The sequence below is a fragment of the Tiliqua scincoides genome, chromosome 1 (genome assembly GCF_035046505.1).
Source record: "Tiliqua scincoides isolate rTilSci1 chromosome 1, rTilSci1.hap2, whole genome shotgun sequence".
Classification (NCBI taxonomy): Eukaryota; Metazoa; Chordata; class Lepidosauria; order Squamata; family Scincidae; genus Tiliqua; species Tiliqua scincoides.
Genome location: NC_089821.1, coordinates 302,077,573 through 302,104,067, shown reverse-complemented (window position 1 = coordinate 302,104,067; position 26,495 = coordinate 302,077,573). Strand labels below are relative to the sequence as shown.

Here is a 26,495-nt window from a genome sequence, read left to right as displayed (position 1 = left end):
AAGTTCCTGGCCAAATATGCTCACTTTTTAAATTTGCATTGAGGTTTTACTAATCTGTATACGATTCATGTAAGTGGTCTTTCACTGCACACAGAAGGTATCACAATATATGCCTATATATATTTGTTTTTAATATATAGATCAGTGTTTCTCAAACTGTGGGTTTCTCAAACTAGGTGAGCCAATATCAGGTGAGTCCCCATTTGTTTCAGTGTGTATTTTATTTTTAATGTTAGATTTGATGCTACCATGGTATATGATTGCGATTACGGAAATGTTACAGGTCTGTACTTTTAACAGGATACTATATATACATTTTAACAATGATAGTCAATAGGGCTTACTCCCAGGTAAATATGGATAGGATTGCAGCCTTTGGGATGTTTGGGGAATTTTTTTTAAACAGATCAGCAACTGCTTGGAAGAGTTAGATGGGTTCTCCTTTATTTTAAATCATTTTAAAAGCTTATTGTACACTTTTAATTAACTTAAGATTTATTTGATTTTGTTGTATGGGGTATTAAAACTTTATGGGGTTTTTTAAAACTTTCCTGCTTGATGATATCACTTCCAGGTAAATGACATCACTTCCAGTGGGTCCTGACATGTTTTGTGTCTGAATTTTGTCTCTGAATAATCAATTTCAAGATTTGTATAAATTATGACAGTGTCCATATACAACTACTTGCTTTCCATAATTTTTGTCCTTTTGCTGAACAATGGAAGGATAAGGTGCTATGAGGAAGTCCTGTCCTTTAGAAACCCAACTCAGCCTCATTCTTAATTCTAAGATTTTTCCCCAGCATTGCCCAACTACTTTCAAAGCTTTCATCACAGCAATCAGGTCTAGACACTGGATATTTGAAAGAAAATTAACTCTGGATTTCTTAGGATGCTTAGTTTAGTGTTCAATGTATAACATTATGCATTTAATGGGGTGAATGCTTAATGACAGACCTGCCTAGAACCTGTACCCCTACCCTGTTGAATTACAGACAGCTGTTAATTCTACAGGTCCAAGTTCTTCTCTCTCTAGTGTGTATTCACTTTTATAATCCAGTTTTAAGCAATGCAAAGGTTGCAGACGGACTGGTCTAAATATTTCTTTATGGCATACTTAAATAGCTTTTAAAAAGCTACTTAACTTTTTTAAAAAGTTGTTCAATTTAATGCTTTCTTCTCAGTTGACAGAATTCTTTGAAACTCCAGTCAGTTATAAGATCTGAAGCTGATTCATCTGTGAGTCATATCCGAGAGCTGAAGAAAACTTCAAAGAGGTGCAAACGAGAACTTTTTCCTATTTCTTAGGCAGATGTTTTCCATTTTTAGGGGATGCCACAGTAGCAGGTCCATTTCTTAAACGATCAGCAGCAAGGTGGCAGTACAACCCACCACATGGATCAGATATGTGGGGCCAGAAATGGAAGGATGACTCACACACACACTTCCATGTCAGACAACATCATCTGATGAAAAATTCTGGAGGATTCAAAGGCTTGATAAAGATGTTGTCTTTTTGATTGGTCCTAATAAAAGGTATCAAGAGACAGTAGTGTTTGGTTTAATTCTGAAACAGACACCGCTGAAAAAGCGAGGGTGTCGTGTGTTGGCATCCTTCAGTCTCGGAAGACTATGGTGTCACGCTCTGAATGGTGGTTCTGGAACAGAGTGTCCTCTCCAGTGCGCGAAGCCTGGGTAAAGTAGGTATGGAGGATAGGCTGTTACCCATGCAGCAAATCCCCCCTCTCCACGTCACTGAAATGGTCCAATGGAAAGGCAGAAGCCAATACAGTTGGTTCCAGCGGCGTCGCAGGAGTTGCCAGAACGTGACTGTGTTCAGCCATGAACTGCCTTAGGGACTCCGGCTCCGGATTTTGCCTCGAGGTTGACTCCTGAAGCCTTTCTCATAACTGGATGTAGCCACAAGGCAGTGGAGGTTTGGGATCAGAGTTTTCCTTCTCTCAGATGAGCTGCCTTCCTAGGCTAACGAGTCCCATCTACCCGGTGCAACAAGTGCAACACCCGATATGTATAAATAGCACTCGGGAGCTACATGCACCTCTTTGACATGTAATGTGCGGTTCACGGAAATATGTAGGCTGAACTATTTTTTGCATCACATTTCATACAAAAGGTAAGTAAAAAATGTCCAAACTTTATTATTTCCTGGTATATACTGAGAGTCCACTGGATTAAAATATAAGTTTAATATTCATAGTGAGTAATAAGAATTTAAAAGCCACTTAAATATTGTGGCTCTCAAACATCTGAAGTTTATTGTATGTGGCGCTTATGTTAATCAAGTTTGGCTACTCCTGCCATATAAGCATGGTTCTGCTTATATACAAGGAAAATTGAAATTTTCTACCCAAGCAAGCCAAATCGTATAACTCAACATGCTAAACTACATGTTAAATACACAGCCTAATCCTGAGCTGCCTGGAACACAGGGCTGCTGCGGTGTCAAAAATGGCTTCAGCGGCATCCAATGTACAACCAGGCAGCCTCCACCGGCTCCTTGGGAGAAGGGGACTTTATCGCCTTCCTCCAGGTAAGGAAAGTAGCCCCGCAATGGGGCTACTTGATTCTGCAACAACCCTTGGGCTAGTGCAGAATCAGAGAGCTGAGTCGGGCCACTGAGCTCCACTGGTCCTGCCCTGCTCCCTCCCCATGCCCCCTCCCCGCTCCCCCACCTCTCTCTCCACTACCCAGTGGTTCGGGCAACTGCTAAGTGGCGGAGAACCAGTTATCCCCTGGCGCTAGCTGGCAACCACTGGAGCTCAGCCGGTGCTAAGCCCTGCAAACACATTGGTGAGCCAGCACACAATGCATAGGATTTGGCTCACAGTCTTTATACACCAATTCGCTATGAGGAGCAGAATAACCTTCTACCTCTCGTCATCTGCAACTCTGTTCTTATTCTCCGCAAATACTATACCTGTCCACTCGGGGTGGGGTGGGGGCTCCAGCTACAAGCAGACAGCTGGAGGACAGGTTGCAGGACAGTGGCCTCCTCATAGCAAAGGGAGCACTAGCACTGTTCAGGGGGAAGTGGAAAAGATGCCTAATACCAGGAGGATGGGCAAAGCTACTGAACTCTGCGACCCCACTACTGAACTCTTGAGGTCTCATCACTGGGCTAGCGACCTTCAATACAAGTCAAGAGTCAGCATGCAGTTATCGAAGATATTGTCATTGCCACAGTTTTCAACACTTTGAGGGATATCCAGCATGAAATAGGGTATATTGCTATCACCCAGCCCCAGACTGCAGGTTCATACTTTATAATGAAAGGTGAAGAAGGTCCCCTGGAAACTAACCATGTTTTTTCCATAGGCTCAATGATTCAGTATCCACTGTTTTCCAGGAACCTAACCCTAGTAGATTAACAAGAATTGACCATACGTCACTGGCCTTTACACTCCAACTAGCTTCAATAAACCATCAGGATTATGATGAGTAGTAGGGGTACTTTATCCCTTCCCTCACCTATAAGTCAACCCCACAGATAAGTCGAGGGCAGGTTTTGAGCCAACAAATCATGGAATTTTCTATGGCCCTTGGATAATTTGGGGGTTAAACTTAGAGGGGTGTCTGACTATAGTTTTGTCTGATTTTACCCCAGGCCAGATCCTGAAAAATAACCTACCACTAATTGTTACCCAAGAACTGTAGCCTCTAATTTATTAAAAACATAGTAAAAGATCATAAGATACATTTTTATTCTTTTTAAATTCTGGTCTTCACCACGTTTTTGTAAACACTATCAGAGTAAGTGCACTGTAAACAACATACCAGTAGAACAGCGGTTCCCAACCTGGTATTCATGTATTCCCAGGGACACTCAACAGGACCTTTAGGGGTACTTGAAGAAGAATGGAATAATGGTAGAAAATGGTCATGCTCCAGAATGCCTTGCAAGGACCAGCAAGGCAGGAAGGGAGGTAGCTAGCTGGCTTTGAAAGCCCCACCAATAGCTAGTTTTTGGTCATTAATTCATGTATGAACCAGTGATTGAAAACCAGCACAGTAAAAAAGCTGAAACATAATATGGAAAGTGATCAATCACCCAGAATTTCTCAGCACACTTCTGGTGCAGAACAGTGCAAAGGCAGTCTTCTGTTCCTCAAACAGATAAATAGAGAAAACACTGTGATGAATACCATGAAGTCTGGGTTTTCATAGAGAGGAGATGAGGGCTTGTATTATTACAAACATTTTGCTAATATGAAGGGCACAATTTATTATTGCCAAGGGATATGCAAGTGAAAAAGGTTGGGAACCACTGCAGGAGAACCATGAATCAAATCCACCTTTAAGGTGTCTGGTGTGTTAAGCCAGAAACTCTACATACAACATACAACCCATAACACATAACTAAGTGTGCAATTCAATTCACAACAGATGCAGCTGCATATATTTGCAACCCTTTTTACTCAGAAGTAGACCCACTGCTTTCCATAGGTGTTATTCTTAAGTAATGCTGCATTGAATTGTAGCTTCAAATGGAAAGGGGATCCCATCCTGGTGTTGGAAAAAAAAAAAAAAGACCTCTGCCAAATGCAAAGCCTTTGCAAAAGGGAATCAGGTTGCAGCAGCAAAAGGGAATGGAGGGGAATAAAAGGTTAACTTTGGCTGAAACCTCCCAGGAAAGTAACTATAGCAACTAACCAACTGCCTGCCTAAGCTTAGTGGAGAAAGGAAACTGTTCAGAGTTGAAGGACTGCCCTCTGATTGACCCGGAGATAAGGCAAAGTGAGAATTGGAGCTTGATTACTTGGCAAAAATTTCATGTACTTTACCTGAGTATCTACATAAGTTAACTGACAGTAGATTTTCTAATTGTCTTTTAAATAATCATGCATTCAGGAAATCCTATCAAGGGCTTGTTGCATAGATTTGCTGCCTCCAGCATTTCTCTAGCCCTTAAAGGTAGGGTCTCAGTATTTGGCTCCTGTTCCAAAGCAAAAGGAAAGAAGCTTCCTTTCACGAAATATTCACGAATGGAGATGTTGAGTTATGAATGCAATGGGAGGATTGAGAATCATGGATATGGGATTTGTGGATGGGGGCACTACTGTCCTGTTCCTTCTTGCTACCAATTTACCATTCATTCTAAATGAGGTAAGATATTTGCCACTTGGCAAACAATGAATTTTTTGAAGAAAAAAAGCCGTGGGATGGGGGGGTAGGAGAACACATGCTGAGATTTAAGCTCTCTTCTATTCAGTTTGGAAGCATGCATTATCTTGATCTTATCAACCTATCAGCTGTTATCAGTTGCAAGTGACCTTCCAGACAGGATTGCTGCTTGTGGGGGGGAGAAAGATTCCTTTGGCAATTCCCTCTGCCTTCTCTCTAATTCCCTTGAAATCTGCCACTGTGCATTGGATTAGTTGCTGAAGAGTCTATAAAATTATTTACGAAGAGAAAGGTATACAACAGTCCCATCAGCTGCCTTAGGATGCCATGTTCTGATGTGGGAAAATTGCAGTTTCAGTTATTTAAAAATACTTCAATTATAACTTTAATACACTTTATGAACAACAGCATCTGAACTGTTTTACTTGACCACCAAATTTAGCCCCTCAACCAATTTAAAAATAACAATTACCTTGAACTGAGTTCAGATTGATGGTTTGACTTCCTGGGTTTGATTAATTTGGGTGGTATTTGTTACTTACAACTTTTTAGTTACTGTGCCAGTAATTAACATACTTAACTAAGGGAGTGGGATGGTGAAGTGAAAACATTGTTACTTTTTCTATGCACTTTCCCCCTTCAGAACTTCAATATGTATAAATAAAAGTCATAAGAACATAAGAACAGCCCCACTGGATCAGGCCATAGGCCCATCTAGTCCAGCTTCCTGTATCTCACAGCGGCCCACCAAATGCCCCAGGGAGCACACCAGATAACAAGAGACCTCATCCTGGTGCCCTCCCTTGCATCTGACATAACCCATTTCTAAAATCAGGAGGTTGCGCATACACATCATGGCTTGTACCCCGTAATGGATTTTTTCTCCAGAAACTTGTCCAATCCCCTTTTAAAGGCGTCCAGGCTAGACGCCATCACTACATCCCGTGGCAAGGAGTTCCACACGCTGAGTAAAGAAATATTTTCTTTTGTCTGTTCTAACTCTCCCAACACTCAATTTTAGTGGATGTCCCCTGGTTCTGGTGTTATGCGAGAGTGTAAAGAGCATCTGTCCACTCTGCTCACCCGCTGCATTATTTTGTATGTCTCAATCATGTCCCCCCTGAGGCGCCTCTTTTCTAGGCTGAAGAGGCCCAAAGTCAGTTTAACATTTTCATTAAAGTGTCTCTAAATACAGTTTAAAATGGAAACTGAATTTATGATTAAACCCAGTTTTAATGGAATATGCTAGACTGTGACTCTTAACAGAATCAGGATAAATTAAATCAGGGCATATCTGCATAGCCCCACTCTGTTCTTAGTCACAATGGAATTCAGGAGTGTTGGGATGTATGCATGACAATTATCATGCATCTTTACTGCCCAGAAATTCTAGTACCACTTGGCAAATAAGTGTCAAACATGACAATATCTGAAGATTCCAAAACCAAATCCTTTATTTTCACAACTGTATAAATGTGCTCCAAGTATTTGTCCAGGACAAGTTTAAAAGAAACATGCTGTTTAGCAAACTTGGATCAGTTTGCTGGTATATTAACGCCTCTCATCTGTTAAGCTTAGTTACAATACCAGTCACGGTAAGATACATTTGAGTTCAAGAAGTGTAGCACGATGTTAAGCTATTTCAGCTTGTGTACACATGTTGCACTTCTGGCAAAAGATACAGAGAGGTATGAAGTGTAACACTGGAAACTAGATTGATTCACTTTAAATAGCATCAATATCAATGTCATCATCCTTGTTTGCAGGCTTCACAGTTTCAACTTTAGGTACACTGGCTGTGTTGGAGTACACCACCTGCAAGAACAGAAAGTTTAGTTAAAATCTTAGCATCCTGTTTCCCAAAATGGCCCACCAGCTGCTTCTAGGAAGGCAACCAGCTGGCGACTGCATACTTCTTGCCTGTCACTGCTTTCATACAGCTGGTAGAGGCAAACTATTGCTTTCTAAAAAAATCTAATACACTGATAGACCTGTTCTCCATGAAATGGCCTTGGGCAGATTCACACCATTGATTCCTCCAACTTAACACTGAGTATACTGCATGGACAGACAGTCACTATAGCATTCATGCATGGAGTAGTAACAGGAAAGTCGTATTTAAAACACACAGCTGGCTTAAATAATATTCAGAGGTTGTTTTTGCATTGTAGTCAGACTCAGTAAATTAGAGGCAAGAGAACACAAGGCATGAAGATTGTCAAGACATTTGCCTCTCGTGCTAGAGATGTTGGGTTGAAACCCCACAATTCCAGTTTATGCCGATACATCCTTTTCTACAAGATTTTGAAGACGGCTTACTTGCAGAAAGTCAAGTCAGAGCCAAGAAGGCTTGAGGCAAAAGATTAAGACTATTACTTGCTGCTCGGACCCCAACATCAGAAACTTTTAAAGGCAAGTTTCAGACACAATTCCTTACCTGAACATTAGTTGCTGAAGATGATCTTTAGTCTTACCTCAATATTTTCATCTTCGTCCTCTTCTTCCTCATTACCAGATGATTCTTCTTCAGCTTCTTTCAGCCATTTAATGAACGGCTCTGCTTTGACACGAATTTCTTTGGCAAGCTCTTTAGACACATATTTCTTTGAGGACTATAAAAGAAAATACATCAATATGAGGAATTTATGCATGGATTATATAGATCTAAAAGTTTCCTAATGCTGCTATGACTGTTTTCATAGTATTTTGCTGGGTTTTTTGTAAGGCAGTTTGGTCACCCCGTTGGGGTGAGAATCAAACACCTACAGTTCTAGACATTACCTACCATCTGGTTATCACAGAAACTGGCACCAATTTTACACGCAGGATACCATTAGGTTCATGTAGGACTGTTGGTCTCAAACTTTTTAGCACTGGGACCCACCTAGATTTCACCTAACCTTTAGAAAGAACCAAGTCACCATCAAGGCGACTCACTGGTGGGTCCTGACACATAATTTGGGAAATGCTGCTGTAGAACATTCAGCTATTTTCACCATCAGATTTGTTAGTTTCTATAGGGTCATCAATGAATTTGCCCTTTTGCTCGCATCAAGAAACTATGAATGCCAATTCAATAAATCTCAGTACTTCAGAGACCATCGTGCAGTTCATACCACCAAGATCTTTTCTTATTAACTTTTGCAACTTTATTATAACCATGACCTTCATTCATTAGTTCGATGCAAATTTCTCCACGTCCCCCTTTTAGTCAACATTTATTCTGTTCCCTTCCCTTTTGTGATTTCCTGGGAAATCAAATATGTCTGCCCAATTAAACTTATATTGAGCTATTAAGGCCTCAAAATTTCACAGTGCAGGCATAGACTTTATGGGCCTTTATCTCAGTGGAGAAAGTTAAGACAGATTACAAGATTTAGAGTACAAACCTTTTCTGCCCAACTCAGAATGACCTCTTCTTCCAGAAGATCTGCATCATACATTTCCTTCAGGATATGTGGAATTTTAGAAATCAGTCGAGACTGATGCATAGCTACCACACACTCCATGCCATGAAGAAGATATCGCTGAGCTTTCTTGTTATTATGGCAGAACTATGGAGTGAATCAAAACAGATTAGAGAAACAGGTATATTTGCACACCTATTAGACAAAATACTAGACAGTTTATTATGACCAAAACTTGTAGCACTTACACGCAAGAAATGCCGCCTATATTTTTTTATCTGTTCTCTTATCTTATCATCAAATAGGACTTCAGTCAAAACCAGAGGGCCCATAGCTTTGACATCTAGTCTCTCTGCTTCTGCAACAATATCTTTGTCAGAAGTTTCTATGACACCTTCTTCCTTCTTTTTCTAGAAGAGAAAGCAATTTTGATTAAAATCTTACCTGTCACTGTATTTTCATCATCCTGGTTAGTATCAACTTAAGCTACTAAACTTTGTTACAAATAAATGGTTGCTAACTTTCAATGTGAGGTAGTTAAAGAGCAAGACATTCTGTGGTGGCCATGGGACTCCTGGAACACCTCCTTTCCTGTCTGAGGCTAGTATAGTTTTAACCCTATTTTCAGGTACTAAGTAGAAACTACTTCACAGGATAGTTATCTTTTCTATTAAAATAGAAATTTGTGCTAGTCACACATTTGCAATTTTCATTTTATTGAACTTGCTTTTAATGTAACTCACTTTACTACAATATAGTGAAAAATGTAGGTATACATTTAATACTAGTAGTTCAGTTATCAGATCTGGAGTGCAACAGTTTGTCTAATTATGAAGTTGTGTCACTTCAGTCGACAAGCAATATAGAGAAAAAAGTAATTCAGCAGTTTTGACAAACTGATTACCAACATACTTTACCTTTACAAAATCAAATAGTATGTTGACTCTTTCTTCAATAGTTCTTTCTAGGTCATCAGTCAGCGTGAGGACTTTTGCATGATCACTGATTTCATCCATTCTGCGTCTCTGAGCTTCTTCAGTTGTGTCTTCACCCCAGATCTCATCATCATCATCATCCTAAAAATTCAGAAGGTTAGCAGGAAAGGCCACTTTCCTATAGCAACTCACACACATTTATACATTGGCACTATACATTACTTGCCAAGGATTTTGATATTTGCCACCAGTCAGAAATTTCAGGCACTCTGTAGATCAAATCTACTTACCCCTACATTTGGAGGACTAAGCTCTTCTGGTGGTGCCGACTGTGGCGATGGCATCTCAGTATTGGACACAGAACCATTCTCTTTATCTTTGCCTTTTCTATTCTTCTTGTCTTTCTCTTTCTTGCCTGCACCAGTGTCACTGCTCTCTATAAATATTAAAGAGCCTCCATTCAATGTCCATTTTTGAATCAAGCTGCACTTGAACATTTGCCAATTGCAAAATTTGCCAATAGCTAGCCAACACCTCTGAAAATGGCTTGTGAAGTTCTACCTGCCTATGGGAATCATTCAGCTTTACAGCCAAGGCTTTTAAGCAGGTAATCAAATCCTATCTGGAATTGTTTTGATGAAAAAATCCCCCGAAGAACTTTACTGTGGTATTACACACAGCAAGATGTGTAGCAGTCATTTTACGAAACAAGGCAAGTTTTTCAAGACAATATACCGGTTTAACATGCATACCTTTCCCCCCTTCCTATTAAAAGTGGCTTCCTAGTACCGTTTTGAAGTTTATGAAGCAGCAGGTTCTACAAGACAAAATAAACTTCCCATGCTAGCTTTGCACTGTTATTGAACATGTAGCGTAAACCAGGGTACTGTTTTTGCTAACAAAAGTCTTCAAACAGCAAATACATTCCAAAAATTATCAGTCTCATTAAGTGACATTACTCAGCTATTGCTAACCTTGCAGCATCTCTCTGCTGCACTATAGCCTGGAACACCAGCAAAACCTGGCTAGTCAAAACCTGTAGTATATATTTATGCTTGTATCACAAAGGTGCATAAATTTCGTTGTGCTGTAGCACAATGACAATAAAGTTACTGTTACTACTATATGGAAACAACGCACAGCTGGAAGGCAGCCACCTTATGTCAAGATGGTTTGCTCATGGTGAATACCAGCAGTTAAAAAAATGTTAGAGCCTATATAACAGATGACCTCATCTATAGAGACCACTGGAATAGGTTAGACTACATTTACTATAGCAAGCTTAAATTGAGGCAAACAATTAGGTATTTGCCACAGAGTGTTGCTTGCATAATTGAAAGATGGTAGCTGAATAGTACAGATCAATAAAGCCACTTGTGCTGCGCTACTTTAACCCATTTCTGCCCAGCCCAGAGATGTACACATTTGATCCCTGTTGTGTATATGCAGCATTGGGCAGAAATAGCTTAAACAATTTATAGACTTCAACAACGTTGCCTTCTTTACAGATCAGCACCAGAAAAGAAATAAGCTACAATCACTTACCAGGTGGGTTTTTGAGGATGAACGTGCAGAGTTTATGGTTTGTGTCAAGCATGCCTCGATAGCCACAAGCTTTGCAAGAGTTCCCAATAGTTTGTTTCTTAGGATTGACATGCTGCCAAAAGAGATAAATAATTAATGTCTGCTCTCTCCTAAAACTTGGAGATACAGAAAATAAATGTCCTTCAATTAAAGATCAGCAATACCATTTACATTTGTAGATTACCTTCCCCTATGACCAAACTTAGGTAAAGACCAAAGATAGGTAAAGTTGCTGAACTGCATGCCTTTAATTAATGTTCTGGGAATATCAGTTGGCTGAAATACAAGTTGCTGTGTATCATATAAGAATGTAACATAACAGCCCTGCTTAATCATGCTAGAGTCCATATCTAATCCAGCTTCCTGTATCTCACAGTGGCCCACCAGATGGCTCAGGGAGCATTCAAGACAACGAAATCTCTGCATCACAATATGGTTAAAAGCACCACTTACCAGATCAGTTTCAGGATTCTCACATTCAGGACAGAGAACAAATTTTTTAATGAACCCATCCAACATGTCTTGTAGCTTATTCGCCTCATGAGATCCATTGACAATGTAACGGTCATTCTTAATATCAAACTGGGTCTGCGCTCCCAGCTCACAACCAAAAAATTTGGTGGGATCTTTCAAAAGAACATAAAAAAGTCACAATTTAACATTAAATTCAAGTACCTCAATATATTTGACTATAGAACAAATGGATTAGAACAGGCCTGACTAGAATTTTATTCAGTACGCCTTGTCTTGCACTTATCTGATGACTAACCTTGAATCCTCTACACATACACGAATCTCCTCTACAAACAGTATCTACACATTACCACAGTAACTCCATCTAAGTGTAGTGAACTATCCACATTAACCCATTTTTGCCCAGCCTACAGGTGTACACATTTGATCCCTGTTGCACATTTGAAACGTTGGGCAGAAATGGCATAACTACACAGACTCCATTTTAAGCACAGCATCCGAGTTCACTGGACTGTAGGCTCTGCCAAGACTAGGCTCACTAACACTAGGTGTTGCCAAGCTGTACACACAATTGTGTAGTTTTTCCTGTAAAAAACTTACACGTAGGAGGCCGATTAAGCGCCTTTGCAACGTCAACCATGTTGACTATAACTGTCTTTATCCCATTTCCTTTGCCTTCAACCTAGAAAGAGAAATTAGGTTAGATGCATTAATTAAATCCAGTGCTAAAAGTGACATTTTCTACTAACGTCATCTTCTGCAGGTTTATTCAGAAGCACCATCATATGATTTGAAAGAACCTATGGATTGCAATGCAAATGCCAGATGTTTTAAACTGTACTGAGATTCAGTGAGGGTGTTAGGTTAAATAGCAAAACAGTTACCTTGGCAATCAGACGGGGCATTTTGTAGCGATAGAACTGATCCGAAACACTGCGGTTGACATTGACAGACATTTTGGCTTATTAGTGGCTTTATCAATAAGATGGAGAGATCTTTGATTGCAACTTTTTGGTATCTTCTGTCTGGAGAAGACGTGATGACATAAACGACTGCAAGAGTTCTCGGTCTCTGACATGAAAAAATTTTCGCCACTGAGGCTGTGAGGTTCTTGCTTGTATGCTATATTTCCCCAATACAGGTACCAATGGCTGCGCAACAGCTCTAGAGAAAACAAGAATGTTCTAGTTTTAGCAGCATTGCAGAAACATTTGTGTATTCTGACCCCATGCCAGCAGAGAGGACTTGAAAAGCAGTCTTTTCCTAGCACTTCTACTTAGTGTCGAGTATGACTAAGCTTCCAAGTACTCCAGGAATACTAATGGTAGAGAACAGAACAGGTACTCTTTAGACACAGATTCTGCAAGCTCTTCAAAGTTCATTTTATTTATTTATTAATCTCCTGATCATCTCGCTTTCCAGAAATGCAGATTGAACACTGATTCAAGACAGCTGGCAAAGCAGACACAGAAGAGCAGCATCTGCTTCAGAGACCCCACAGGAGCCCTTATCAGGAGCATAAAAAAAGTCCTGCTCCATCAAGCCAAAGGCCCATCTAGTCCAGCCTCTTGGGTCTCAGTGTCCCACCAGAGGTCTCAGGGAGCACCCAGGAGACCCACATCCTGCTGCCCTCCCTTGCACCAGGCCTTCTGAGGGGAGGTGGCACAAACCCATCCTGGCTTGTAAGCGGTGATGGGCTTTCCCCCCAGAAATCAGCCCAATCGCCTTCTCAAGGCACCCAGGCCCGATGTCACCCCCACATCCTGTGGCAGGGAGTTCCGCAGACTGTGTTCTAACAGCTCCTCCTGAGGTGGGGTTCAAGGACTGCCCCCCACCACGTGACCACCTGTTCCTGCAGCAGCGAAGACAGAAGAGCCTCCACTCTCCACTGCAGAGCGGCGCCAGACCGCCCGCGGAAGCGGCACTTCCTCCCCTCCCCCCCTCTCGGCGGAATGACTCAGAAATGCAGCAATTAAGCACTGAGTCAGCCTCGGAGGAGCCTCCGCGCACGCGCCGCGCCCTCTCCCTGAGTCCCGCCCGGAGGGGGGAGGGAGGGGCGCGCGCCACGCTGCGGGTTTAGGAACTGCGCCACAGAGCGCGTCCTCCACCTCCGGCCCCGCCCCTCCCCTCCCCACATCACGAGGAAGGAGGCGCCCAGGGCCTGGCGGCCGCCATCTTATCAAGCAACGCGGGGGGGAAGGGCCCCTCCGTCGCCTCCCCCCTCCCCGCGGGGCGCGCGCGCCGCTTCCCCACAAACGGCCCCCCCCCCGAAAGAGGCCGACCAACGTGGGAAAAGCGGCGCCTCTGTGGGGTTCCCCTCGGCCCACGCCCCGGTGGGGCTGACTAACCAGGAGCCCCCCCCCGCCCCTTTTGGCGCGAGACCTTCGCGGGCTGGAGGCGGCAGCCCCCTCACGGGGGGCCTCCCGGTCGGGGCTCCCCCATGAGAGGAGACCCCTCCCCCTCCCATCGCCGCACAGCCCCCACCCCCTCATAGCACTCCCCCTCCCCTCCTCTCAGCCCCCACACCTGCAAACCTTCCCATCGCCTCGCACCCTCATAGCCTTCCTCTCCCCAACCGCCTCACAGCCCGACATAGCCCCCCAACCCTGCTCCCATCCTAGCCTTCCCCATCCCCCACACAGCCCCCTCCCCCATCGCTTCTCAGCTTTTCAAACCCTCCCCAACACTCCCCTCCCCCCGTCGCCTCACAGCCCTCCCCACCACCCGTAGCCCCCCGCCCCGCCCCCACTCACCGTTTTCGTCCAATACAGACATAAACCCAACGCTGCTCGCCCCGGGCTGCGACGAAGCCGACTTGGTGCGAGAAAAGGACGGCGCGGCTGCGGGGGGTGAGAGCTCTTCACTGAGACGGCCGGAGGGCGAGGGCGGAGCCGCGGCCGCCGGGCGAGGGGAGGGGTCCGGGCGTCCTCGGGCGGGCGGATCAGCGGGGGCCAGCCGTGCCGGTCGCTGCCGGGAGGGAGAGACCAGTCAGCCCGGGCAGCATTGTTGGGCGCGCGCGCAGCTGCGCAGCTACACCCTGCTGCGGCGGCACGAGGGTGGGGGAGGGGCGAGCCCGCAATGGCCGCCGAGCACCTACCTCTAGAATGTTCTCGCTCCGACTGAGCCGCGCCGCGCTGAGGCCGGGATCAATCGGCCGCCCGCGGCGCCGCGCCGTCGCCTGATTGGCTCGCCGGCGGCCGTCCGTCGACCCCATTGGCCGCGCACCCGCGTCACTCATCGCGCCTCGCCCGCCTGCCCCTCCCCGCTCCAACGCCCAGCTGCTCCCGAGTTCCACCAGCGCCCAAAAGGACATCTCGCGTTGGCGAGGCCAAGTCTCGCGAGATTTGGGCGCTGAAGGGAATGAGTCAGTGCTTGGCTGAAGATGGGGAGCTGCTGAGCATGGCTTCGAGAACATAAGAACAGCCCCACTGGATCAGGCCATAGGCCCATCTAGTCCAGCTTCCTGTGTCTCGCAGCGGCCCACCAAATGCCCCAGGGAGGGGGGAGGGGTGAAGGGGCTTCACAAAGGAGCAACCCCTTCATATATGTTCACATGTGTGTTATACACGTTCATATTAGGTGTGTGCGGTGGACGAAGTGCTTTTTAAAGGACTCCTGTGGGGAGGCTCTGCCTCACCTGCCTCCCCCCCCCCACGTTCCTGTCAGGCTGAGGCAGACAAAGGTGCTTGGGCGAGGCGCACACAGCAGTGGTGCTTTTCGAAGGACTCCTGTGAGGAGGCTCTGCCTCACCTGCCTGACCTGCCTCCCCACCCCCAACACATCCCTGCTTCAGTTCCTGTCAGGATGAGGCAGACAAAGGTGCTTGGGTGCATCACACAGCGGCGATGCTTTTTGAAGGACCTAAGCACCCACAACCCACACGCGGACGTGTAAAAACCCCTCTGAAATGTAGAGGTAACATAAACATCTATTGGGTAGACAGTATATCCTGTTGTTTTTGCTCTAACGTCAAGCTAATTTGGCAGCCATTTGATTATTTCATTTGATTATAATATTTCAAATATTATTTCAAGCTGAAAGGAGGCAGCACACAAATGATTGCTTCACATAAAATTATGACACAAAGGGTGCAATCCTGACATTAGATCAGGTCTGGTGCAATCCTGACTAGCTTAGATCAGCTAGTCACGGAGCCCACCAGAGGACAGGTGACTCTGGATTTAATTTTGTGCGGTACGCAGGACCTGGTTAGAGATGTAAACGTTACTGAGCCATTGGGGAACAGTGATCATGCTGCGATCCGTTTTGACGTGCACGTTGGGGGAAGAATACCAGGCAAATCTCTAACAAAAACCCTTGACTTCCGACGGGCGGACTTCCCTCAAATGAGGAGGCTGGTTAGAAGGAGGTTGAAAGGGAGGGTAAAAAGAGTCCAGTCTCTCCAGAGTGCATGGAGGCTGCTTAAAACAACAGTAATAGAGGCCCAGCAGAGGTGTATACCGCAAAGAAAGAAGGGTTCCACTAAATCCAGGAGAGTGCCCGCATGGCTAACCAGCCAAGTTAGAGAGGCTGTGAAGGGCAAGGAAGCTTCCTTCCGTAAATGGAAGTCTTGCCCTAATGAAGAGAATAAAAAGGAACATAAACTGTGGCAAAAGAAATGTAAGAAGGTGATAGGGGAGGCCAAGCGAGACTATGAGGAACGCATGGCCAGCAACATTAAGGGGAATAATAAAAGCTTCTTCAAATATGTTAGAAGCAGGAAACCCGCCAGAGAATCGGTTGGCCCTCTGGATGGTGAGGGAGGGAAAGGGGAGATAAAAGGAGACTTAGAGATGGCAGAGAAATTAAATGAGTTCTTTGCATCTGTCTTCACGGCAGAAGACCTCGGGCAGATACCGCTGCCTGAACGGCCCCTCCTAACCGAGGAGTTAAGTCAGATAGAGGTTAAAAGAGAAGATGTTTCAGACCTCATTGATAAATTAAAGATCAATAAGTCACCGGGCCCTGATGGCATACACCCAAGGGTTATTAAGGAATTGAAGAATGAAGTTGCAGATCTCTTGACTAAGGTATGCAACTTGTCCCTCAAAACAGCCACGGTACCAGAAGATTGGAGGATAGCAAATGTCACGCCTATTTTTAAAAAGGGAAAGAGGGGGGACCCGGGAAACTATAGGCCGGTCAGCCTAACATCTATACCGGGTAAGATGGTGGAATGCCTCATCAAAGATAGGATCTCAAAACACATAGACGAACAGGCCTTGCTAAGGGAGAGTCAGCATGGCTTCTGTAAGGGTAAGTCTTGCCTCACAAACCTTATAGAATTCTTTGAAAAGGTCAACAGGCATGTGGATGCGGGAGAACCCGTGGACATTATATATCTGGACTTTCAGAAGGCGTTTGACACGGTCCCTCACCAAAGGCTACTGAAAAAACTCCACAGTCAGGGAATTAGAGGACAGGTCCTCTCCTGGATTGAGAACTGGTTGGAGGCCAGGAAGCAGAGAGTGGGTGTCAATGGGCAATTTTCACAATGGAGAGAGGTGAAAAGCGGTGTGCCCCAAGGATCTGTCCTGGGACCGGTGCTTTTCAACCTCTTCATAAATGACCTGGAGACAGGGTTGAGCAGTGAAGTGGCTAAGTTTGCAGACGACACCAAACTTTTCCGAGTGGTAAAGACCGGAAGTGATTGTGAGGAGCTCCAGAAGGATCTCTCCAGACTGGCAGAATGGGCAGCAAAATGGCAGATGCGCTTCAATGTCAGTAAGTGTAAAGTCATGCACATTGGGGCAAAAAATCAAAACTTTAGATATAGGCTGATGGGTTCTGAGCTGTCTGACAGATCAGGAGAGAGATCTTGGGGTGGTGGTGGACAGGTCGATGAAAGTGTCGACCCAATGTGCGGCAGCAGTGAAGAAGGCCAATTCTATGCTTGGGATCATTAGGAAGGGTATTGAGAACAAAACGGTTAATATTATAATGCCGTTGTACAAATCGATGGTAAGGCCACACCTGGAGTATTGTGTCCAGTTCTGGTCGCCGCATCTCAAAAAAGACATAGTGGAAATGGAAAAGGTGCAAAAGAGAGCGACTAAGATGATTACGGGGCTGGGGCACCTTCCTTATGAGGAAAGGCTACGGCGTTTGGGCCTCTTCAGCCTAGAAAAGAGACGCTTGAGGGGGGACATGATTGAGACATACAAAATTATGCAGGGGATGGACAGAGTGGATAGGGAGATGCTCTTTACACTCTCACATAATACCAGAACCAGGGGACATCCACTAAAATTGAGTGTTGGGCGGGTTAGGACAGACAAAAGAAAATATTTCTTTACTCAGCGCGTGGTCGGTCTGTGGAACTCCTTGCCACAGGATGTGGTGCTGGCGTCTAGCCTAGACGCCTTTAAAAGGGGATTGGACGAGTTTCTGGAGGAAAAATCCATTATGGGGTACAAGCCATGATGTGTATGCGCAACCTCCTGATTTTAGGAATGGGTTAAGTCAGAATGCCAGATGTAGGGGAGAGCACCAGGATGAGGTCTCTTGTTATCTGGTGTGCTCCCTGGGGCATTTGGTGGGCCGCTGTGAGATACAGGAAGCTGGACTAGATGGGCCTATGGCCTGATCCAGTGGGGCTGTTCTTATGTTCTTATGTTCTTATGACCCATTTTCCAGCACCGACATAAGGGCAATGCAACTTCGAGGTAAGGGAACAAACATTGCCATACCTTGAGGAGGCCTCTGTAACTGCCCCCCAACTGCAGGATGCAACACATTCCCCAGTGGCACAGCTATGCCAGTGCTGGAAAGTGGGTTAGGATTGCACCCATAATATAATAAATAATGTTGGGTGGGTCATACTGCCATGAATTATAGTTAATTAAAAAAGATTGAGCTCTGTTACCTGACTGCACAGATCCCCCTTTTCCCTGTTCTCTATATTTGAGTCTCCCCTTCCATTCATTACTGTTGTCCTCTCTTTCAACTTTGTCTCTCTTCAGCAAAAAAAAAAAAAAGCATAACCTTTCTAAAAAAGCATAACCTTGGCTCTGTTCACTGTGGCTGCCACCTGACCTGTAAATCAGAAAGGCTATTCACAATAGACCCCGTAGTTTATTTCTTCAGGAGGTTTCTTGAATTACTGGGCCATTAATCCCTGTTATTTATTATAATTTTATGAGAACTGAACAACCTGACCCAAAGTCACTGACTGCCTTGGTCACCATTGCCTCTGGGGCATATGAGAGTTTCCCTTCTGGGGCAAATAGCAATCAAAGGACTGGAGAGGTGTGATCTGGATTGTGACTGTGGATTGTGAGCAAAGGATTATGGGACCAATCCAAACGGCCCCCACACTGGCTCAGCGGCAGCACGCAGTATTGCAAACGTGCAGTAAGGCCATGTTTTGCAAACATGCAGTAAGGCATGCCTGCGACACTACTGAGCTGGCAGCGCAGGTGCAGGTGCAGATGCTGGCTCAGTGCGAGCCTGCACTGAGCCAGCACCGGGCAGAGGAGCGATGACTGCCACCCACAGCTCCAGGCAAAGCTCGGAGTGATGAGGAGGCATTGTGGGGGAGGGCGCAGAGATGGTGGTAGTCCATGCCATTATAACCTATCCCCCTTCCCAGCCCGGGAGACCCATTGGGGATGTCTGGGGATTACATGGGGTAAGGGAGCATAAGCTCCCTTGCCCCAAGTAGACCCCATCCTGCTCTCCAGCCCCATGGGATGCAGCAGTAGCCATTTTGGCGCCACTGCAACCCTGGGCTCTGGAAAGCACAGGATTGAGCTGTAAAGCCCCCTCTTATGCTGTAGTCCAAATCTGAGTGAAGTTTTCTCTGATTGGGGCCAGAACAATATTTTGCAGGTAAAATGGGAATTCAACCCTAAAGACCAATTGCGTAAATATGTCCAGAACATATGCTGGGTTCTTCTGAGATTTTATTGCAGTAAATAAATACATAAATAATATGATGGTATTATTTGTACATACCAAGGTTTTCACAATTTTGGCCACTAGTGTCAAGCTCAGCTTGTTGCTCCTCTAAAGGTTGTTGCCTGGTGCAACTGCTGCCCCTTGCATCCCCTTAGCTATGCCACTGCTCAGGAAACATAGCAATCATGCAGCAATGAATTTGAAGGAGGATCATGGAGAGGGCAAAGGCAGGCTTTTGTCAAATCTGAATCCCACCCTCCACCCTGAATTTATGTTAGGAAAAAATAGTCACAGAACAAGACATTGCCCAAGGATCTCAGTTCTTCTGGGAAGTCCATATGGAAAGAAGTTGTCTGACTTGCATGTCTCTTTTGGTTTGATAGAAAAAACAGAGTTAATAAAAGAGATAATAAACAAGACATGTTTCTTATCTGTATGGAAGACACATAAAAATTAGGCTATTATATGGCTGTACTCCATGGCACACTGATGAAAAAAATGAATTTGGCCATTGCTAGAGAATGTGTGTCTGTCAAATACGCATGTGGTTCTCTTTGAAGCAAGGGAGGTTTGTAAAGAAAAGACACTTCGGGATATCTTAACATGCTCATGAAATGTGTGGTAAAATCAGGTGGAGAAGGGGAAGAATTTCAAGCAATAAGTTAAATTGAATCCTGAACACTTCTATCAGGAAAACCTCTTTGCCGGGAAAGCTGTTGCTGAGTGGCATGGCCTTTGCTGAATGTCTCTTTCACTTTTGTAATGCAACCCTTCTGGTTAATCAATTACAGTTGTGATAAAATGCGGTACTGCCAGTACCATTTTATTGTATGGAACAAGGGGAAATTGCTACCCTAAATTTGCTGCTGGTTGACACAAGAACAGGCTATCCAAAATAAGATTTAGCAGTGCTGGCACTCAGAGTCAACCTTCATTCTACAGTGTAGTGAACTAGTATTAAGTTAAAAGAGCCCTTCTAAAATGTTGGCCTGGCTGCATACCACAGGGACAAATCAGAATGAGCAGACTCTGTAAAGTCTGTTGTTGCTGTTTTTTATAACGTTCACGCAGAATAGACAATTACATAAGTAATTCTGGTTTTGCAGTACTAGCTCACCACTTGACTTGGTCAGAATAATGTAAGAAGCACAACCGCTACAGCTCAGTTCCCCTAGTGCAATGCAGTTCCTTTCCTTTTTAAAACATATTTATAGTGTGTGTATTCAAAATTTCAAAGCAGCTATTCTACTGCAGGGACATTTTTCTGGAAGAAAATCCAACATTAAACCTCTACTCTTCACGGTCTAGTTATCTTCACTGGGACTCGGTCTTGTATTTTAGTCTGGGTTTTGCTGGTTTAGGACACCTGGACTGCACGGGAGTCCCATGCCCAGCAGGGAAGGCCTGCCAGAGTTCACAGCCGTTCAACCCTAACCTGCCCTGGAATAGGCAGGCCAACTGTCCTGTGCCACATGCAGTGTAGATTAGGAGGTGAAAGGAGCGCAACCTGGAGTAAGGGGATTTATGTCCCCTTACGGCAAGTAGTGCCCTAGCTGCCTCAATGGGACTACTTGGACCTGTGCCAGTAAAATCACTGTTAACACCAGGCTGCTTGGGAGGGGGTTAGGACATGACCCAAGTGCCGAAGGCTGGTTCCACCCCCCTCCTGGGCCCAGTCTGCCCACCAGCTCGTCCGTTGTCTGTCATTCCTGCCCCAAAATGCCCCAGTTCCATCCTCCCCCAACCTCTGAAACCCCCCTCACCAGGTTGGCACAAATATATCTTCCCCCCAGCTTAGGGGATGGATTTGGCCTCTATAGACTGATAGGTGTCCTTACGCCAGTCCAGCCAACTCCTGAAGAGGCGCAAACGTGCCTTACAGCACCTTTGCAACACTCCTGGGTCGGAGCAAGAGACTTGCGCCAGCCCAATGCCTCTTCTGGATTGTGCCCCGAGTGCACCTGCCCTGACTTGCGTGTGTGGCACAGGTGCAATAGGTCTGAGCTCCCCAGTCCCAGCACCTGGTGAGGGCCTTTGACTCCTATTTACAGGAAAATCTCCCAGTGTCTTCCTTCCTGCCCTCTTCTCCAACCTCTTGCACCTTTCTTTGTCCCCAGCTCATTTGTTTATTTTCTATCCAAAATAATAAGCACAGTCAGGAACATATGGCAAGGAGGGGGAAAGGGAAACAGAAATCCTGGTGATAACAGGATCTGTGCTCCTACTGGCACGCTCAGGTGTCCTTCTCTCCTTTCAAGTTGGCTCCTTGAAAAATGGTCTGGCAAAAAAAAAAAAAATGTTTTATCCCTCCCCCATGGATTACCTACCTGAAGGACACTGAAGGATAGACAATGTTAAGGAGACTGAGAACATAAGGGGGGGTGCTCATCATGCATCTTGGTACCCAGCATGCTAAACTGCAGTCGATATTGTTACATGGTTGTGACCCTATTCACTGAGCTGTGAGTTGTTCCAGGGGCATAGCATTACGTGGTTCAGGCTTCCTTTGGAGGAGAGAAGGAATCACTTAAACCTTCATTACTCCTCTCAGGTCCCTTCACTTAGCTTTTGCTATAGTCTCTCCCAGGTCAAATCTCATCTCAGACTCTGCCTCCTCCTGAATCTCCAACTCACACTGACCTTTGTCATACGAACTCAGGGAGGAGGGGAGGAATCACTTATGCCTTAGCCACTCCTCTCCGGCAGATGCACTCTCAGGGCCCCAGTGGAGGCTTCCATTCAGAACCATGATGTAGTTATTATGAAGCATTGCCTGTCCTGGTTTATTTGCTTAACAAGAATACTGGCTGGCCAGCATTCCTGACCGATAACTTGTTGCAATATTAAAACCATTTGCCAACACTCTGTATTGCTTATCCAGCATTCTATCCTATCACTCCAAGAAACAGAACTCTGGATGAGGTTATGCGCTAGATCAGGCCCAACGCCCATCTAGTCCAGTGTCCTGGATTTCACAGTGGCCAACCAGATGCCTCTGTGAAATCCACAAGGAGGAATTAAAGGCATACCTCTCTCCTACACTTGTTCCCCACAAGTGGTGCTCAGACATATATTGCCACTGGATCTGGAGACAGCCCCTGTTAAATGGTGCAGCATGGAGCTTGGCAACCTCAAAGATTGATGATGATGTGTGACATCATTGTTGAGTTTCGAGAGCAAAGATGTAACACACTGCCCCGGCACCCAGAACACTGATGTCATAACATCATGTGACACCATGACACGTGATGTCACTTCAGGATTCTCCCTGGAGGATGGGTGCTGGCTGCAGTGGCTTCACACCCCCATTCCTTCTCCTATGAAGTAGTGCCTCCTCAGTACCTCCTCTGTAATTAGGACAATGCCTGTGGGGCAGTCATGCACCCCCCCCCCCATGGTTTAGCTCCTGGAGCAAGTGATCCTCAGGCTCTGCCCTCCTTACAACTCTATTTCAGAAACAGTGTTGGGACACAATCACGATGCCATGCACCAAAAGAAGGCATCTGTGTGCTGACATGGACTTTTTACAGGGAACACTGGGGACAGCATACAGCCATCATTATTACTAGCTATTGATAGATAAGGAAGCAGGGCTGTGAAGAGAGGAGCAAGTTTGATCCTCAATTACACAGGGTCACCAAGGCGAAGGAGTAAGTTTAAAGCCGAAATCCCAACCAACTTTCCAGCACTGACACAGCTGTGCCAATGGGGCATGTGCTGCATCTGGCAGTTGGGTGGCACTCATAGTGGCCTCCTTAAGGTAAGGGAATGTTTGTTCCCTTACCTCGAAGCAGCATTGCCCTTATCTTGGTGCTGGAAATTTGGTTAGGTTTGTGTCCTAAGGCTGCAATTCTATGGATACTTTCCTGAGAGTAAGCCCCACTGAAGACAATGGGACTTACTTCTGAGAAGACAAGCATAGGATTGGACTCTCCTCCATGATAGAATCTCTGAGTGCACCCTTTTGTTTTCTCCCATTTCAGCAAATGCTTACTATCTATCCATAGTCCATGCATCATAATGCTGGGCATTTAGCTAGTCTATATCCTGTCTATCAGAGCTTGCTGGGGCATCCAACAAAATTGCTAACCAATTAAAAAGCAAAACAGGGATACAATTAAAAAAAACCCCAAATTCAAGCATCTTTAATGGGAGAAAACTCTCATTAAAGAAGGAAATTACATTGCTTTGCATTGCATTGTATTGCATCAAAAACTAGATGAAAATGAAAACTAATGTATAAGAAAAACACTATCATACAAAAAGCAAAACAAAAACAGCAAATGAAAATGTCAATTAAGTCCAAAGAAATGCACAATGTGTTATATTTTAAATTTGTTTCTATAGATTTTGCCTGGCACATGTACTTCTTGTAATAAGACTTTTCTGATTCAACAGTTTGACATGTTTTGCTTTCTACTGATACAGTTTTTTTAAAAATGGTGTTTTTGTTGCATACTCATGCTGCTGCCTCATGCCTTTTTTCCTTTCTCTGCAATCTGGGAGGTTCTGAGAAGGAGGGAGAGGAGGATTTTGCCCTGGCTGAACTTAGCTGCTGCAGGACATAGTGGAAATGCAGAACTATTTCATAATGAATCATTATGTGACTGGACCAGGCTGCCAGATTCTTTGCATGATTTACTAATTTGTAGCTCAAATATTTTTTTCAGGCTTTAGGAATTCGTTTCCAAATTGAAAACATGAAAGATGCTTCTAATAAAATACTGAAGATGGATTTTTGTCTTTTGGTTTGCATGCTGCAAAACGACACGCATCCCAGTATGCAATATTTTAAGAGGAGGAGACTAATTAATGGAAGATAAGTTATTCAGAGGCCCATTGTCTTTAGATGATATTGATTGTGCCACATCAAACCTTGGGCTTATTCTCCCTCTCTTCTCTGCATGTGAGGGGAAGAGATTAATAGTTTTAATTTTGAATAAAACACAGTTTCCTGTTACATCTGACATAGAAAACTGTGGTTAGATCAAATAAACCAGTGTTAAACAGTGGCGTAGCTAACAGCCCAATCCTAAAGGCAGAGCCACAATTGGATGCAGTGGCATCAAAGCGGGTACTGCTGCATCCTGCGGGCCTGCAGCAGCTGCCAAAGGTCTCCTCAGGGAAGGGGAATTTCATTCCTTTGGGGAAAGTCCCAAGCTCTTCAATGGGGCATCTCAAGTCTGTGTTGGCTATTTTGGCAGTGCAGAGTTGAGAGACTGTGTTGGACCTTCTGGCCCAACACGAAGTTTAGGATCCAGCGAAGCTGTTCTCCACCAGTCCTACCCCCCCCTCCTGCCCCAGTTCTTCCTCTGCTGCATTCCACATACTTCCCTCCTCCCCAATACTACTTACCACCGGATGGTGCTACTGGAGCATTGGCCAACCCTCCGAGTGGCTGGTGCTGGCTCAGTGCCTATGGCCCCTCCTTTCTGGGTGCCACAGATGTGACTTATGGCACAACCATACCACTGGCACTAAATAACTCAGAATTGGGCTCTAAGGCATCTGCTGCTCAGGGTCATAGAAAATGTTCGCAGTCCCCATATTGCAAAATTAAAATTAAGAAATTTTTTTTTTAAATCACAATATGTATAGTGTTTTTAACACAATGTCTCTTTGGTTGTAAAGAGGAGGCTGAAGTAAGGAGCAAGGCCAAGTGCTGAAAAAAATATCGGGCATGTGGCTATTCAGTGACCTATGTGGGTCACTAGGAAAAAGGCACTGACCATTTGGGGGGGGAGTAGAATAGGGAGTAGAAATGGAGAAGAAGAAAAGCAGAAGGGGGGCAAAGTGGGCATTTATAAACAGCAGGGAAAACCAAGGCGAAAGTGGGAGATGGTTCAGAGATTTATGACAGGAGATACACCAATGTGGAGAAAAACGATAATCAGCTATCTTGAAAGGAGCTGCTTGGTGGGATTCCAGTTACATATATGTGACTGGGTTGCTAAATCATGAGGGACGTGTCCAACCCTGTTCTATGCTTCCTTAGCTTCTTCCTTGGCCCACCTGAGGGGGCCTTACATGTCCCTACAGGTGTGCAAAGTGATTCTCACCACATAGTTTTTCTCTTTATCTAGGGCGCAAGCGAGAGTCAGTTGTGGAAGTGGCATGAGCCCTCAGTGTGTGCACATAACGCACATACAAACCCTCCCTTATGCGGAGTATCCTAGGAGACTCAGGAAGAGACATCAGGAAGAGACAATGTATCATTGACACAGAACTCAGCACTTGTAACGGAAAAAAGTTTCCAAAATAGTACACAAAAATTATAAAGCAGCATTTAAAATAACATCAATGGCAACAACGATGAATTTAAACCTTCTCTGAGCACTTGCACAACAGCAGTGACTACGAAACACTGAACAATAGATGGGGAAAAAAATGGCACTGTGCCAAAGCTGCAATATTGCCAGGCAAAATGAACAGAAAAGGCATAGCTAAAGAGAAGTTCATACGGATTCCCCTAGGAGGGGACGGAGTGTGCTAAACTGACTTCAAGAGAGACAGGGTTCACCACCAAAAAGGACTTGCTCCTGGACAAATCAGAATTTAAACTCTGTAATCGATGGAATATGGTTTAGTGCTGATGGACAGAACTTAATGTCCAGTGGTGGTGGTGGAGGTCATACCAAGAACAGGGATGGCATCTGGGGCCAGCCACATGGGATACTAACTCATTGGAGGGCTCATCTGACTGATCACTGAAGACTCAGTACCCTATGGCAGCAACAGTGAATGGGACCAGAGTCAGGTATTGTCCCAGAGCCCACAGCAAGCTGGTACCAGACATTACCAAAGAAGGAGTTCCCTTATTTATTCTGGATCCAGAGTATTCCTCTTAAGCAGTGCCCAAATGGCAAGGCAGGGCAAAGGAGACCTAGCCGCCCTTTAGTCTTAACATAGCTACTAGTTGTAGAAAGGCTATGGCGGGGGGTAATGATAGTGCTAAATTTGGGCAAGTCAGGAAGTGGGGCTTGTGAATTCATTATTCCCTCATTCTCTCATAATTCAAAAATAGCATGTACTATATGCATGTGAAGTACTGAAC

The 26,495-nt window shown here is 44.8% G+C and overlaps 1 protein-coding gene and 1 non-coding gene across 3 annotated transcripts; both read right to left on the bottom strand.

Annotated features, from left to right (window-relative positions):
• Positions 1-6,572: 6,572 nt before the first annotated feature.
• On the bottom strand, positions 6,573-14,716 carry EIF5 (eukaryotic translation initiation factor 5). Of its 2 annotated transcripts, XM_066629331.1 has the most exons (12): positions 14,640-14,716; positions 14,296-14,509; positions 12,427-12,706; positions 12,143-12,224; positions 11,522-11,694; positions 11,030-11,141; positions 9,775-9,920; positions 9,467-9,625; positions 8,798-8,959; positions 8,532-8,696; positions 7,617-7,754; positions 6,573-6,957 (listed from the first exon to the last, which is right to left on the bottom strand). In XM_066629331.1, exons 3-12 carry the CDS (start codon positions 12,496-12,498, stop codon positions 6,868-6,870), a joined length of 1,299 nt encoding a protein of 432 aa, XP_066485428.1. In that variant the 5' UTR covers positions 12,499-12,706; positions 14,296-14,509; positions 14,640-14,716; the 3' UTR covers positions 6,573-6,867. The 2 variants fall into 2 exon arrangements, with proteins under 2 accessions (XP_066485428.1, XP_066485421.1); XM_066629324.1 differs by lacking the exon at positions 14,640-14,716 and having other exon boundaries at positions 14,296-14,607.
• Positions 10,688-10,811, bottom strand: LOC136638404 (small nucleolar RNA SNORA28). The gene has a single exon (XR_010793624.1). It is a non-coding gene; the product is annotated as a small nucleolar RNA SNORA28 (small nucleolar RNA).
• Positions 14,717-26,495: the final 11,779 nt, after the last annotated feature.